We start from the raw sequence: 17445 nt of genomic DNA on the forward strand, positions 1-17445 counted from the left end.
TTGTTTCCCATTTCTTTTTCCCTCCATTAAATATTTTTCATTTTTTTTTTTTTGCCTCCAACAATTATTTCCTTCCAAAAACTGATATAAACAGATTAACCCATGTACCATATAAACCAAATGATTTACGTTATATCTGGAATCAACCATAACTGAAAACCAGAGCCCAACCATAACTAAAAAGTAGAGCATAATGACTAGCTTAAGTTCTTACATGTTCACTTCATTTCATTCTCTTCTTCTTCCTCATCCTCTGATGATCAGTTTGATGATGAAAAAATTGTAAAACTGCTGGGTGTTTTTGAGATAAATAATGTCAGTATGATATAGATTCTGATAGCAAGTGATCGATCAAAGAAAATAGGTGGTTCTGTTGTAGGACATAAATACATACGTCATGATAGATGGAAAGGTCATGAACGATTGTTTGCGAATTATTTTGCGGCAAATCTAGTTTATTTACTTGCAACATTTCGGAGACGTTTTAAAATGCGTCGTCGTCTGTATCTACGAATTTTGAATGCCATTGAAGCACACGATCCATATTTTGTTCAAAAAAAAGATGCAGCTCTTATCCTCAGATTATCTCCACTACAAAAGATGACTTCGGCAATTAGAATGCTCTCATATGGAGTGGCAGCAGATGCAGTTGATGATTATGTGTGAATTGGGAGAAACACAGCAATTAAAAGTTTGCAACATTGTTGCAATTCAATAATTGAAATCTTTTGACCCGAATACCTTAGATCTCCAACAACAACTGATATTAGTAGATTACTTGCTATTGGGGAGGTTCATTGGTTTTGGGTATGTTGGAAAGTTTAGATTGCATGCATTGGGAGTGGAAAAATTGTCCAATGGCCTGGCAAGGTCAATACGTAGGCCATCAGAAAAAGACAACCATCATTCTTGAAGTAGTAGCTTCTTATGTCTTGTGGATTTGGCATGCATTTTTTGGAATGCCTGGATTACACAATGACTTGAAATGTGTTGGATCAGTCGCCCTTATTTTCTGATCTTGCCCAAGGTAAAGCTCCGTCTGTCTATTACACTATTAATGGACACACTTATAATATGGATTTTTACCTTGCTAATGGTATATACCCTCAATGGGCAACACTGGTTCAGACAATCTCTTCTACTCAAAGAGCAAAGAAGCTGCATTTTGTAATAATGCAAGAGTCAGTAAGGAAGGATGTAGAGCAGGCATTCGGAGTGCTCCAATCCCGATTTGCAATTGTAGGTGGTGCCATACGTTTTTTTGGATCCCAAAATGCTCGGTAACATAATGAAGAGTTGCGTTATATTGCACAATATGATTGTCGAAGATGAGAGAAATAAACATCTTGATTTTAATTATGAAATTTCATTAACCAACTCACCAGTACTACTTTCGTGTAGCAGTAACAATGACTTCTAATCATTTATGTCCTGTCAGTCATTTAGGTATTAAAGATAAGAATGCATATCATGCCCTCCACAATGATTTAATAGAATATATGTGACATCTTCATGGTGAAAACTAACTTCACCACCTAGACAAGAACATGAACTTTTGATTGGCTTTTTCGATTGGGAGGTGATTATGCAAGGAAGGCTATCAGTGTTTGTTGTTGCTCTTAAACTTCATTTCACACATTATTTTTTTTGTTAGTCAAATACTGTTAGTGTTTGTTGTTGATGCTCTTCACCTTGTACACATCCGTTTTTGCTAGTGTTATTGGTCCGTTAACTTTGTCAATATCGAAAATAGTATGAATTTGTTAGTAATGTACCGATGTGATAATTTACTGATGTTGTGCTCTCATGTGGCTTTGGACTACTGATTTTCTTATTCTGTATCTACATTATGAAATTACAAATGACTCATGATTCTTATATATATCCACCATTTAGTAAATTACAAATGAATGACTCAAACTTTACAAATGAATTACAAAAATGATAGACAAATGAATTATAAATAAATTATATATACACCCAACATTTGAAAATTCAATACATATAACCATCCAACTACTTCACCATCATATTGGAATGCAGACTTGTTTGTTCGGTTTCATGGATGCCTCATGAAACACACACAACCATCCAACTACTTCATTTAAGAAATCGACCCACCTCATTACTTCCTTCCACCACCTACCTCATTTAAAGCTATTGACAATGCACTCTATATAGACACAATGTCGTAGAAACAAGAAAAGAGATGGAGAAAAATGTGAAAATTTTAAGAAATAATATACATTGAATTTCACACGATGAGAAGACAAGAGAAACAAAAAGTGAAGATTAAAGTTAACTAGAGCACAAAGAAAATAAAAATTGTAATGATATTGCGAATTTAAAAGACTGATAGAGTCTTCTTTTATAGACCACACCAACGGTAACTTTGTCAAATCCTCTGCAAAATCAACGGTAACCTTATTGGAGTTGCACTTGCTAAACGAACGGCTAACTTTGATAAAAATTTAAATCTGCATGCAATGCATTTGCCTCTGCTATCCATGGATCAATATTGGTAAGGAATTTCGTCTTGGTGCCACAAAAAGCAACCAACTTTTCAAGCCAGTTTGCAATCCAAACCATGGCTGTTGCTCTTTATTTTCTGTGTAATCTGGACGACCGAGGGGATAACCGGCCAAACGTCCAGTGGGCCCCACTACCAACGTACGCACACAGTAAAATGGTGATATCTGCTCCAGCTCCTCAGTTTGGTGGAAATTTTAGAACGTTCTCAATTTGATATCGTTTTGATAAAACCGTTGGAGACAAAAAAAAAAGTGTCCTTTTTCACCAAATTCAAATTTGGTGATGATTTTGGTGAACCATTGGAGATGGCCAAAGACTTACTTAAAATATGAATTACCCCTTGTGATTTTGAAAATTACAAATACCTCTTTGTTAGAATTTTTTTATTTGACAAAATTAACCAAAAAAAATCTTAACTATTCTCCTATACAATAGTAAAATTACCTAATTGAAATATATTTATGATATAATTAAAAATAGTTAATTGGCTTGATGATTTATTAATAAAAGTGGTCATTTATTATGCAATTAAAAACTTGAAGGGGCGGGATGCAATTTTCAGAACTACGTGAGGGTAATGTATATTTTAAACAATCATCAGGACGTGTATTTGTAATTTATCTTTATTATTATTATTGATTATTATTATGGATAAAATACATTTATAGTCTCTAAGGTATGTGTTTCTTATCATTTTGATCCTTTAAGTTTTAATTTTATTAATTTTGCCCTTAAAATATTCAATTTGAGTCAATTTGCTTCAATTCCAAATGGGTTGTCTAAATAGTTAACAGAATGGTAATAAAATACACACAGTCTTTAAAATATGTGTTTTGTGTTATTTTGGTCCCTAAAATTTTTAATTTTGTCAATTTGGTCTTGAAACATTGATGAAGAAAATGAAACATAACCTTACAATTATAATATTAAAAGACAAAATTGACAAAATTGATACTTTAGAGATCAAGACACACAAAACATATATACTTTAAGGACAATAGTTAAAATTTATAATAATTCCATTAACAATTTAAATAGCCATTTGAAATTGGACTAATTTGATTCAAATTGACAACTTTGATAATCAAAATGACAAAAATAAAATTTAAGATACTAAAATAACGAAAAACACATACTTTAGGGATTAAAGTTACCTTTTATCCTTATTATTATACTACAGACTAAAATATTACTCAAAATTGTCAATCTATTGTTCAAATTCATTTTATGAGCGGACTCCACCACACAATCAAATCTCAACAATACTTTTCTCTTCTGAATATGTTTCTTGGCCTAATATTCTATCCCTAGAAACCCCCCCCCCCCCCCAAAAAAAATGTTAGCCCAATAATTAGAACTTTTGTTTATGAGATCAAGAATTTGACTATTTCTCTATTCCAACGTTGCCTTGTTTTGCATGTGTTGGGGGTAAAGACGGAGGAAGTGGGGTGTGAAGGTCATGCCTAATAAATTTGGATCCAAACACTTGTACTATTGAGGCAATTTGTAAACTCAAATGGATTTCATTATGGATGAGAGCTAAAATGAGAGGGTGGATAGCTAAAATGGCTAGCAAGAGTCTCTTTAGATAGCTTATTGGAGTTGAAGATGCTCTTACTCTGATTTGTTAAATCCTAATTTCATTACTCTTGTATGCTGGATTGACGAAACTGAGTGATCCACAATTGCACTAAATCCCTGCCCACCAAAATCTCACCATTATAAGGGTAAGTTTGAAATTGACTATTTTTAATATTTATTTTTTATTTTTTAAAAGTTAAAAAATCAACGTGTTTAAAAAGTTATTGAAACTTATTTGTTTATGAATAAAAAATATAAAATTGATATGATATTTAATTTTTTTTTATCTAATAATAAATAACGAAAATGACTGGTAACTCGAAAAAAGTGACTCGATTTTGGCTCGAATTCGAATTCGAAGACAGAGACAGAGGAGAAAGAGGGAGAGAAGAGAGGAAGAAGAGAGGAGAAGAGAAAGAGGAGGAGAGAGGGAGAAAGAGAGAGGAGGAGAGGAGATCGTCGCAGCACCACCGCCGTCGCCTCGCCGACGCCGATTGTCGCAGCACCAGAGATCGTCGCAGCACCACCGCCGTCGCCTCCGGCCCCACCTCCGCCTCCTCCTCCCCCTGTGATTATGCCCCCTCTAGTCCTCCTCCTTCCTCCTCCTCCTCCTTCCTTCTCTTCTCCTTCTCTTCTTCTCCACCCTTCTTCTTCTTCTTCATTTTGCAACAAAAACACAGGAAAAAAAAAAGACACCAAAAAAACGTCGTTTTGGTGTCGAGCCAAACTCTTTCGAGCTACGTAACGGGGTCGAATATATAATTTAGTAACTTTTTAAATTTTTAATATTTTTAGGCATAGTTGGCTTTTTTAAGCCTTACTCCAAAGTAAGTTGACTTTTTTAATCTTAAAAAAGAATTCATCACAATCAACCCACGATTCATGTTTTATCATACATATTTGGACAATATAGAAATTATGCGATCATGCGGCAGATCATGCGACAATTCACTTTTTATCGTATATCTGTGAACAATATAGCAATGATGTGATCCATATCTAGTTGAAAAACGCTAAAGAATTATAATTGTAAATTTATAAATTTATTCATAATGATATAATATGAGAATTAGGTTTTATATTATTGAGTGCATAATAAATTAAAAATTGATACCTATCATATGTTGGAAATGGTTATAAAATTCTGGATAAAACCAGAATTTTTTCCTAAGTTCGGTCTATTTTTTAGGTGGGCCCCGAGTGTCGATTTACTCGGGTCAAAGTGGTAACGCGTTCTATGCCGCGTTGTGATTCACGTGGTATATTTGGTTGCTCAAAACCATTACCGAGTGAATGGGAAATTGAAGCCAAAGTGTGCTCCATGGAAATGGAGTTTTGGTGGAAATTCCTTAAGGTTGTAAATTGGCTTGTCCCACATTGATTTGGTGGGAAGTTTTGAAAGGGTTTATAAGGCTTAGGGTGAGATACTTGGGGTGTGCCCCAAGGGGTACCCAAGTGTTTTAGAGGGAGAGGTTATGGGCAAAATGGGCTAGACCCATTGGACCCAAAAATCACCACACGCGCGCCGCCGTCCGGCCGGGCTGGGCACGGGTGTGTGGTTCTAATCTTTTTGGGCCAAAAACATTTGAATTTAATTTTATTTTTTATTAAAAATAAAATCCAGAATTCAAATTAAATTAGTTTGGATTTTTTGTTCATCCAAACAGGGCCCTTCCCGTTTTCAAACAGAAATAAACTGTTTTTGAATTAGTGCACACCCAAACAGGGCCCTTCCCGTTTTCAAACAGAAATAAACTATTTTGGATTTTTTTTTCATCCAAACAGGGCCCTTCCCGTTTCTATCTGTTTGAATAAACAGATTCAAATCTGTTTAAATTTGAATCTAACAGGTTTCATACCTGTTCAATTCAAAACGAAAAGCCACCTTAACATCTATAAATAGACTAGCCTCTCATTTGGATTTAATTCCAATTTTTCGTACTCCATACTCTGCAAATTATATTCTTCATCTTGCTGCATTTTATTTCCGAAAGAAAGAGTGTAAACACTTAGTGTGTTCGTAAGGCAAACAATTTGTAGTGCTGCTATTGTTTGTGGTAGATCGTTTCATCATGGGAGATAGACGTCCATATTCTGAAAGCACCGTGGAGAGGACGAATCTGTCTTAAGGACACAGTGTTAAACACTGGACTTGATCAGAAAAATTATTCATATAAATTAACCAAGTAAGTTGTTTAATTTAATTCTGTTTTTATTTGTTTATTTAATCAGATTTTAATTTTGTTTTTGTAACAAAATAAAATCTGTGGTTTTATTTATTTTTTTTATTTTGAGTTTGATTTTTGTAATCAAACATATTCTCTCCTTTTCTCTATTTCTTTTATTCTTGTTGTTGTTTTGTACACAACAGAATTTAATCTTTTTAAATACAGTGAAGATTGTCCAACATCATATTCATATTATTATGAGTTAAATTGAAAAAAAAAATAAAAAATTTGTGAGTGTCAAACATCGTCCAATGTAACCATGGCTCCACTATTTTGTATGTATATATGTCCCATATATATAGCCGGCCTAATAATTTAATGAACTATACAAATACTAAAGTAGTCAATTGTGATAATTTTTATTAGTAATAAATAATTTTTTTTTTGTTTTTTTTAATCTATTGGTGTGGTGAAGTTGGTACTAAGCTGAACTAGCATTTACCATTTGTATGGTTTTACAGTTTGAATGTTATGTTGTTTATATATATATATATATATATATCAAAATTGGACTTCTCTTAAATTTAAATTTGAATATGAGAAACTTTGAGGGCTTATAAGATCATCATAATTCTTATTTCGATAATTCAAACCATTTATTTTATAAGCTTTCAAAATCATAATATTTTCATTTGGGACGATTACAAATAAAAAAAAAAAAAGGTTTGGCTAAGCGTTTGGGCTTGATAAAATCATTTTAGAATTGATTTTGGTGATTCGAACCATTCACTTTTTAGGATTCATTAAGTGGAATATTTATGCAAAAAATTAAGATGATTGGATATCGGTAACTATAAGTTTAAATCATGTGTTTTACAAAAATAGATAACAAATATAATTTCAATAATAATCATTCATTTTTTTTATAATACAAATTTGATTCAAATATATAGCTACTAATGTCCGAGCATCTTGATTTTTTGTATGAATATTTTACTCAACGAGTCATATAAAGTGAATGGTTCAGATCACTGAAATCGATCCCAAAATGGGTTACCAAGCCCAAATACTCTTTCAAGTTGCGATGGTGAACTTAAGAAAAGCCAAACTCTCCCCCATCCAAAAAATAGGGTTTGAAACTTTTAACAAAATAAATCTTGAGTTTTTAATTTTATCAATTTAAATGATAATCTTTTGATTTATTTTCAATCTAAACCATTCATTTTTTTTTATAAGTAAAATCGATAAAAATAATATTTTAATTATTAAACTCAATATAAATATGTATAAAAAGGTTTTAACTCAATTATTAAACCTATTTTTCTATCAATTTTATATAACGACAATAGACAAATCATTTAAAAAACAAGACATTTATTTTGCAATCCTTAATAAGGTCCAAATCTAGTGCGGAGGCACCGTATGTTTGAACAAGCTGGGAAAAAGAGGTAAGGTGAAAACAAATAAAAAATTTAAGATGTAAATTGATAAAATTAAAAATTTAGTGTTTATTTTATTACAATAGTCAACTCTTAAATTTTTTTGTAACTTCTCGTTTTTATTTTATTGCATTTATTTTTTAAAAAATAGACGATAAGTATGTTTTTTAAATAGACCTTCTAATCTATATTTTTGAAGACAAATATAATAAAAAGACAAAAAATACGATTATTGAATTAATATATATATTTTTTTTATGATATGCACAAATACCTTACAAATGAACATCTATAGACTTGTCCAAAAAAAAATTTATATTTATATTTAAATAAAAATAAATAAATAAACAAACAAACAAAAAGAAATCGACCAAAAAGTAAATATTTGGGCGGATGGTCCCAAACAGAATTTTGCTAACGAAAAACAAGAGGTGTACTAAAAATTGACAAAATAGTTATTTAAACAAGGACAATGATGGATTGAAAGGTGAGTTGGTCGGTAACGATTGTCCTAAGTTTGTGGAGGTTAATCATAGGGAATCGCGAGAAGGTATTGATAAGTTTTGAAATATTGCCACCTAGTGTTTTAATGGTATTGTAATTAATAGAGGATGTGAGATTTACAAATTTATGTTAAATGATTGAAAAATATGGGAATACATGATGAATTATAATTAAGAATGAATATAATTATGTGATACCCTTGAATCAACTAATAATTTTTCGCCAATCACAGCTTAATTGTTAAATTAAGGGTTGAAAGTATATATGAAAAATAATATGCACAACTTAAGTATTAGATTAAGAGTTAAAGTATATGAAAAATAATATGCTATAGTGACTACTAAAAAATGTGTGTAGTAATGTTGTTCATAACATTTTTATAAAATTTTGTTATATAATTTAGGATGGAGTTTTTCTCTAATTTATTTTGTAGATTAAACGGTGTTGTTGGGTTTGTGAAACTCATCGAAGATTTCATTTCGATAATTTAAATCATTAATGTATAGAGTTCGTCAAATATTTCATTCTTACAAAAAATTACGTTGATCGGATATTGATAAATATTTGATCAAAACACATTTTTGTTAATAATTTATTTTTAAAATCCTAACAAAGGGCTATCATTAACAAAAACATGATCTGATCAAAGGGCTATCGATATTTGATCAACGTAATTTTTGACAAGAATAAAGTATCAACGAGTTCTACACATTGAATGGTTCAAATTATCAAAATAAAAATTCCATTGTGTGGACTGGAGATAACCCTTATCCTATCATTTATTACAAAATGTCACAACTTTTCTTTTCGCATAATTATATAACAATTTTTTTAATATATATATATATATATATCATATGTAAGTTATGACACCAAATTATTTTCTGTCATAACTGAATTATTATTATTATTATTATAATCAAACAACTTTGAGATGTAACTAAAAAATCTCTTTGGTCATAATCAAAATTACAACCATAATATGTCATAACTAAATCCCAACCAAACACCATTTGAGGCATAACAAAAAACATCTTTAATCATAATCAAAATAACAATCATAGGACGTCATAACTAAGTCATAATCAATATTATAATGAGTTATAACAAATATCATAATGGCCATAACTAGAACATATGATATATACCTTTTTTAAGGTTTGTATTCTACAATTTCCCTAGAATTAAATTGTGATGGCTAAATTGATTTAGGAAAATTTTCAATCTAGTGCAAATGTTTAAAAAAGTTATAAATAAATAGTAATTTTTGTACACATTAATAATTAAAATTCTAAAATTTTCAATAATTTTGTAATAATTTTTTGGTACTCCCACTAAAAAGTAATATCCCCATTGATTTATACATTGGGATCCAATTGAGAGATAAAATGAAATATTTTTTATAATATGGGAACTAGATTGACATAATTTAAAGGGCAAATTACAGTAAGAGTCCCTATAATTTGAGACTTGTATCACTTTGGTCCTTAACTTTTTAATTGTGATACATTTAATCTTAAATTTTGAATCTTGTTTTAAATAAGGACAATCAAAAATATTTCATTTGCAAACAATCTATTTTAAGGACAAAGTCATCATATTATTTATTTTGTGTTAACACTTGTATGTTGTTTGAAATGTAATGACATTTTTTTTTAAGGGGTTTTTTTTTTAGAGTCCCTGGTATTAAGACTTTATAGTATAAAGGACATCTAATATTTTCATAATGTCTAAGGTCCCTCAATTTGATCCAGAGAAATTCTGCTCCAGAGAAATTCTGGTCCAGAGAAATTTCAACCCAGAGAAATTTCCATCCAAAGAAATTTCAAGCTAGAGAAATTTGGCTTTGTTCAATTTTTTTTGATTTTCTATGTTTTGAAAATATCTCATCCAATTCCCAAAATGGTGCAAATCAGAGTATTTTCTGGTGATTTTAGGTACATCATACATGAAATCCACAAGCAATTGTTAAACTAAAGTTGGTACACACCATAAGGCTATAACTGGATCAAATTCCTGAAGAAGTAAGTACCAAGAAGAAACCAACCTACTAGAAGGAAGGTGAAGAAGGCCAAGAATGTTATAAAAGTCCATCATCCGAAGGTGATTCCCAGACCAAATATGATGACAAATGGTAAGTAAAATTGGATCATTGATGCTTTGTTGACCCACCGTTCCTTGAGAAAAATCAAAGCTGCGAGGTTCACTACGTTATACCCACCAGAGAAATTTCTCTCCAGAGAAATTTTCATTCAGAATTTCTCTCGAATTCTCTGTGTTTTAACCAAATTTCTCTGGACTTCGAAATTTCTCTCCAGAGAAATTTTGAATTTCTCTGGATTCTTTGTGTTTTGACCAATTTTCTCTGCACTTCAGAATTTCTCTCTAGAGAAATTCTGCTCCATAAAAATTCAGCCCAGGCATGTCCATTTCCATTTCCTAGTAGACCAAAACCACACCCCAAAATGAGAATTTGATCCTTCTGTTGGGTTTGGGGAGGGGTTGGTACTTGGACTCCTCAACACAATAAAATGAGACTTCACCACTGCATTTGTCTTATTTTTATTTTATTTCTAATCATGCTTTGTATGATATGTTTTCTCTTGGCAAAAAATGACTTGTTATGTATGAAATTATGAACTATCTAAATACTTATAATTATCTCTTGTACTTTCATCGTTTTTTTAGACTTCTACAATACTTTTACTTTATGATAGTTTGTATACTTGATTAATTCTCACCCATTTGTTTCCCAGATTATTCACAACAAATTCTGTCATAACTTCAGTAAAACTATTATCTCTTCTGTAGGTGCCTTGACAAAGCTACGGTAATTACAGACATTGAGGACAAAAATGGGGACTTACAAAAACAACCCAGAAAACGACTCTAAAGTACGAATCAATAACTCATCAAGCATAACATCGCTGCTTCTGCTTCGTGTATTGGAATGAATTTCTCTGGTTTGGACTAGAGAAATTCTCTAGTTTGAACTGAATTTTCTCTGGGTTAGTCCAGAGAAATTCTTTGGTTTATACTGAATTTTCTTTGGTTTGAACTGAATTTTCTCTGGGATGGTCCAGAGAAATTCTCTGGTTTGAACTGAATTTTCTCTGGGTTTATTTGAATTTTCTTTGGGTTTATTTGAATTTTCTCTGGGTTGGTCCAGAGAAATTCTCTGGTTTGGACTAAAAATATTGATTCGCATATTTCCAATTTGGGCTACTAGAATCATCATATGTGCTATTTATGCACAATTGGGTACATTGTTTGTTGAGCCAGGGATGATGATGGACAGGACCATTGGTTCATTCTCCATTCCTGCAGCCTCTCTTTCAGCATGTGACATCATAAGCATTATTTTCTGGGTCCCCGTTTACGATAGGGTCATCGTCCCTATTGCAAGGAAGTTTACTGGCAGAGAGAAAGGCTTTACAGAGTTGCAACGTATGGGAATCGGCCTCTTTATTTCAGTACTATGTATGGTATCTGCTGCTTTGGTGGAGATGAAGAGATTGGCACTTGCACAAGCCCTTGGTTTGGTTGATGAAAATGTTCCAATGCCACTTAGTATCACGTGGCAAATACCCCAATATTTTTTGTTTGGTGCTGCAGAAGTATTTACATTCATCGGGTAGCTTGAGTTCTTTTACGAGCAGTCACTGGACGACATGTGTAGCTTGTTTGCTGCATTGTCCCTTTTGACGACTTCCATGGGAAGCTACTTGAGCTCTTTTATTCTTACTGTAGTGACATCTCGATCAATGGAGACTGGGAGGAGGACGATGGCGAAGGGGTGGGATTTGGGGGTAGGGGAAGATCTTGAAGCTTTTGTTCATTTGGTTGTAGCACAGAGAGAGAGAGAGAGAGAGAGAGGAATCGTGGGCAAAGACTCAAATTTCTCTAATATATGTTTAGGGACCTTAGACATCAAAAAATAATTTTGTGGATCTCTTTCATTACGAAAAGTGGGGGAGGGACCCTAGACTAATTTTTCCTTTTTTTAATGAATAATGCTGAAACTTTCTTGGTTAGAAAGTTCTGTTTGGTTTGGTTTGTCAAAATCTATTTTCAAATTTTCTTTTAACTAAAAATTAAATTGGTGAAAAAATTAAAACACATCATTTTATATAATTTTATTTTTTAGAATGGTAGAACTAATTTTTGTATATTTATTTTAGTTAAATTAGTTTCTATTTTTTCAAAAGTCAAATATGACAGCAACTTTGATGTCATTATTAAACCAATCTATTAAATAAAAAAATTAAAAATATTTTATATATTAAACATATCGATTACATATTAAAAGTTTAATAACCATCACGCGATAACCATTCAAAATCTGTTAACAACAAATACAACCATCTATTACATGATAACCATATAAAAACATCAACAAAAATAGTCACACATTACATGATCATTATCCAAACACATACTAAAACTTAATTTGATAAAAAGATTAAAAAAATAAAATTGTAAAAGATTTATCATTTTTATATAATTTTATCTTTGGTGGGTAAAAATAATTTTTAAAAATTTTAAAATAATTTTTTGACATTTATTTTTATTAAACTAGTTTATATTTTATCAAATTGATGATTTTGCCCTTGAAATTGAGTAATGATTTTCAATTGTCCTTATTTGAAACGAGATTCAAAATTCATTGTCAAATATATCACAATTGAAAGGTTATGAATCAAAATGACACAAATCTCGAACTACAAGTACCGTTAGTGTAATTCACCCTAATTTAAATATTGGGGACCAAAATGACCCTTTATCAAAATTAATAGGTGCATTTATTTTATTTGTTGTAGTATGCATCAAAATTAATAGGTGCATTTATTTTATTTGTTTTAGTATGTATCAAATTTATTTGATTGTAAAGATTAGAAAAATTGATTGATTTGGCCCAGCAAAGAAAAAAAATTACAATAAATAAAAAGTGTTTTGATTATGAATTTTAAATAAAAAATTATAATATATAAAAAAATTCACAATTAGTTTTTTTTTTTTTTTTTTTTTCGCGTTGGTTTGGGAGAATTATCGGTGAGAGAACATCATTGCTCATATATATAAAATAAATGCTTAAGATTTAAAATATGGGCAAATTACATATACACCCCTCCAGGTTTGACAAAATTACAGATACCCCCCTGAGGTTTGAGAAATTACGAATTCCCCCTTGAATGCTATATTTGCATAAGAAATTAGGGGGTAATTTGTTATGAAATATAAACCTCAGGGGGTAAATTGTTATGAAAATACAAACCTCAGGGGGCGGGATGTAATTTCCGAAACCTCAGGGGGGTATCTGTAATTTAACCAAACCTGAAGGGGTGTATATGTAATTTGCCCTTAAAATATTGACTCATATGTCGTATCAAAATTTTCAATCTCTAGACAGCGATATGGTGGTAGGAAATAACTTATGCATTGGCTATTTGTGAAATATATCAATTCATAATTGATTTTTGACTCGAGGCTATTGATTTGGCTATTATATTATAAAACCTTTTTTTTCGTGGTTGATAATGTTGGCACTTTATTTAGTTCTGATTTTCAAAAAATAGTTTTTTAAAAATTTTACTTTTTTATTTTCTATATTTTAATGTTTTCAATGAATTTTTTTAATATTTTAAGTAATTTTTTTAAATTTTTTAGACACACCTAATATAACTACACTTAAAAAGTATAATATTTGTGAAAAAAATCTTTAAAAAATACACTAAATACCAAAAAATATAAAAAAAAATGAAAATTAAGTATACTTTTCGTATTTTTGTATGCTTATTAATTTTTTAAAATATTTTTTCACAAATATTTCACTATTTAGATACTTCTAGTTAAGGTGCATCTAAAAAAATATGCTTAAAATTGAAAAAATATTCACTAAAAACAAAAAAAAAAAAACACGAAAAATAAAAAATTCAGTTTTTAACAAATTAAATTCAAAAAATTGAAACCAATTTTGTCACCCAATTCTTAAAATGCTCAATATTTTTTATACCAATACATGTATAGCAGATTGTTATTGATCCACTTCTTAACACCGCTATTTAAAACATTACAAACAATTAATTATTTAAAACACTTTAAATGTTCAATAAAATATTATGGGCATGAGCAAGATGAAGTTATTTAAACCTTTGCTACAATGCCTTCTCCACCCCAACTAGAGTGCACCACAAACACACACACAAAGCAAAGAAACATACAGAGAGACATCTGCAATGGCAGTAGGTGATGACAAGCCTCATGCAGTTTGCATACCATACCCAGCTCAAAGCCACATCAAAGGAATTCTAAAACTAGCAAAGCTCCTTCACCATAAGGGCTTTTATATTACCTTTGTCAACACAGAGTTCAACCAAAAGCGCTTAATCAAAGCTAGAGGATATGACTCCTTATATGGCTTGCCTAACTTCCAATTCAAAACAATTCCAGATGGCCTCCCTCCATCAAACCCTGATGCCACCCAAGATATTCCTTCTCTTTGTAGATCCATTAGAAAGAACTTCTTAACACCATTTCGCAACCTCCTTGCCAGCCTCAACGACTCTTCCATTTCAAACAACCACCCTCCGGTGACTTGCATTGTCTCCGATGGTGTATTGTCATTCCCCATCACCGCAGCTCAAGAACTTGGAATCCCTGTTGCTGTATTCTGGACTTTTGCTGCTTGTGGCTTCATGGGATTTTATCAATATCGCGCTCTCTTGGAAAAAGGTCTTACACCACTCAAAGGTATATATGTATATGTGTGTTTGTATCAAAATTAGAAGAAAATAAAAATTATGAAGGCATGTTTTAAAGCTAATGTTGTTTATGATATACAGACGAAAGTTATTTGACAAATGGATACTTGGATACTGTAATAGACTGGATTCCTGGAATGAAAGATATTCGTCTAAAGGATCTTCCAACATTTTTTCAAACCACTGATCCAAATGATGAAATGTTTAACTTCCTTATGGAAGCAGCACAGAGAGCATGTGAAGCTTCAGCATTTTGTGTTCATACTTTCGATGCATTGGAGAAAGATCTTTTGAATGTTCTGTCATCTATGTTTCCCCATGTTTACACCATTGGTCCTATACAGTTACTTTTGAACCAGGAATTAGGAGAAGAAGATCCATTGGAGTCTCTCGGGTACAGTCTATGGAAAGAAGAACCCGATTGTCTCCACTGGCTTAACTCCAAAGAACCCAGCTCTGTTGTTTACGTGAATTTCGGCAGCATAACAGTCATGTCAGAGAAACAGTTGGTGGAGTTTGCTTGGGGACTTGCCAATAGCAACCACTACTTCTTGTGGATAATTAGGCCTGATTTGGTGATCGGGGATTCAGCAATTTTGCCACCTGAGTTCAACGCAGAAACTAAACAAAGAGGTCTAATTAAGGGTTGGTGCCCACAAGAAGAAGTCCTAAACCATCCATCAGTTGGTGGGTTCTTAACACACAGTGGTTGGAACTCAACTATTGAGAGCTTGTCGGCGGGGGTGCCCATGATGTGTTGGCCATTTTTTGCAGACCAACAGACAAATTGTAGATACACTTGCACTGAATGGGAGGTTGGTATGGAGATTGATAATAATGTGAAAAGAGAAGAAGTAGAGAAGCTTGTTAGAGAGCTGATGGAAAGAGAGAAGGGGAAGAAAATGAAGAGCAAGGCCATGGAGTGGAAGAAATTGGCAGAAAAGGCAACGACTCCAGTTGGGTCATCCACTTTGAATTTGGACAAAGTAGTGAATGTATTGCTATCACGAAACTAGGTGTCGTTTGATTTGATTTTTCAAAAACAGTTTTTAGATGAGTTTTTTTATTTATTTTTAGTGATTTTTTAAAAATATTTTAATCAATTCTTTACACTTTTTAGATGCACTTAATCAACATGCATTTAAAACGTTAAAAAAATTGGCTAAAATATTATTAAAAAAAATCACTAAAAATATATGAAAATTTGAACAAAACTCTATGTTCATTTTTGTTCAGGTTTTTAGAATTAGTATTCTATGGGCCTCATAAATTTATGTTTGTTTGAGAAAAATGTTGGGAGGGGATTATCAATCCCGCAAGGGGTGGGTTTGCTGATCCAATCCCATGAGATTGTTAGTAAAAATAGATTTTGTCCTCTATTTTACAAAAAGAAAAGTTAGGAATTATGAAAAAAATTTCATAAAAATGATCATGAAAAATTTATGATCCTTGGATTACCTTGATTAGTTTGTGGTGCTTTATTCTAAGTGTAATCTAAGGGTCACAAAACTTTCATGATACCTAGCATCACTGTTTTACAAATGAAAAATCTAAAAATCTTTGAGATATTGATTTGTGATTATGTTTCAATTTTAAATAGTGAATATCAATTACAATCAAACAATCAACAACAAATCGGCATAACGACTTAACGTAGAAAAATTCACAATTGGAGCACCTCTAATTGTAATAAAAAAAATCATGGATCAAAGTCTTAAAACAATCCACTAAGAAAACAAAAATAAATTACACATGAGTTTCCTAACTACCTAGCGAATTCATGCCCAAATTGAACCAAACCTGATGTGCCTCTTCCACCACCGTCTTCACCTCAGAATTTTTTTACCTAACATTGAATCCACAACGCCAATGTCGAATCCACAACGATGAGCCACTACGAAATCCACTAAAATTTCAGGCTCAAGTTCTCCAAAATCTATCGAAGAACACCTTTCTCTTTTGTGAATGAAATAATAAAAACAAATCCCTTGATGATGTTAATATGAAACTTGTAGATCTATCGATTACTCTCAAATCATCAAGGAAACCAATATATAAACACCCTCCAACATAGAAAATCTTTGTAGTTTTCTTCTTTGAGAATTTGGATGGATTCAACCCTAAAAATAGTAAACAACATATTTTATAACAAACAGAGCCGTGAAGATCGCTCGAGCCACCACTTTACTGCTCGAGCGATATGACTAAAAGGCAGTGCTCACATATAGGCCAACCACTCGAGCATTCACCGCTCGAGCGGTAAAACTTGTCTCCCAAAAGTTCAGACATAGGCAAAAATACTGAATGAATCACTTCCCCGTCATAGTCAGTGAAGTAGCAAACAACGAATGCTCAAGATACGGAATGTCAACACAAACTCTTCTGCATAGGCACAATTCGGGTTAGATTCACATATAAACACTCACAGCCTCACTAAAACAAAAGAGCGAATAAAATTAC

At 31.8% G+C, this 17445-nt stretch overlaps 1 protein-coding gene and 1 pseudogene across 1 annotated transcript; both read left to right on the forward strand.

Moving 5' to 3' along the window:
• Positions 1-11862, forward strand: part of LOC145805522 (protein NRT1/ PTR FAMILY 8.3 pseudogene) — a 29039-nt pseudogene extending 17177 nt beyond the window's left edge.
• A 2520-nt stretch (positions 11863-14382) lies between these two features.
• LOC114261199 (7-deoxyloganetin glucosyltransferase) lies at positions 14383-16380 on the forward strand. Its single transcript, XM_028201423.2, has 2 exons — positions 14383-14974; positions 15067-16380. Exons 1-2 carry the CDS (start codon positions 14461-14463, stop codon positions 15999-16001), a joined length of 1449 nt encoding a protein of 482 aa, XP_028057224.2. The 5' UTR covers positions 14383-14460; the 3' UTR covers positions 16002-16380.
• Positions 16381-17445: the final 1065 nt, after the last annotated feature.

This window comes from Camellia sinensis, chromosome 13 (assembly GCF_055761805.1).
Source record: "Camellia sinensis isolate YWXY chromosome 13, ASM5576180v1, whole genome shotgun sequence".
NCBI lineage: Eukaryota > Viridiplantae > Streptophyta > Magnoliopsida > Ericales > Theaceae > Camellia > Camellia sinensis.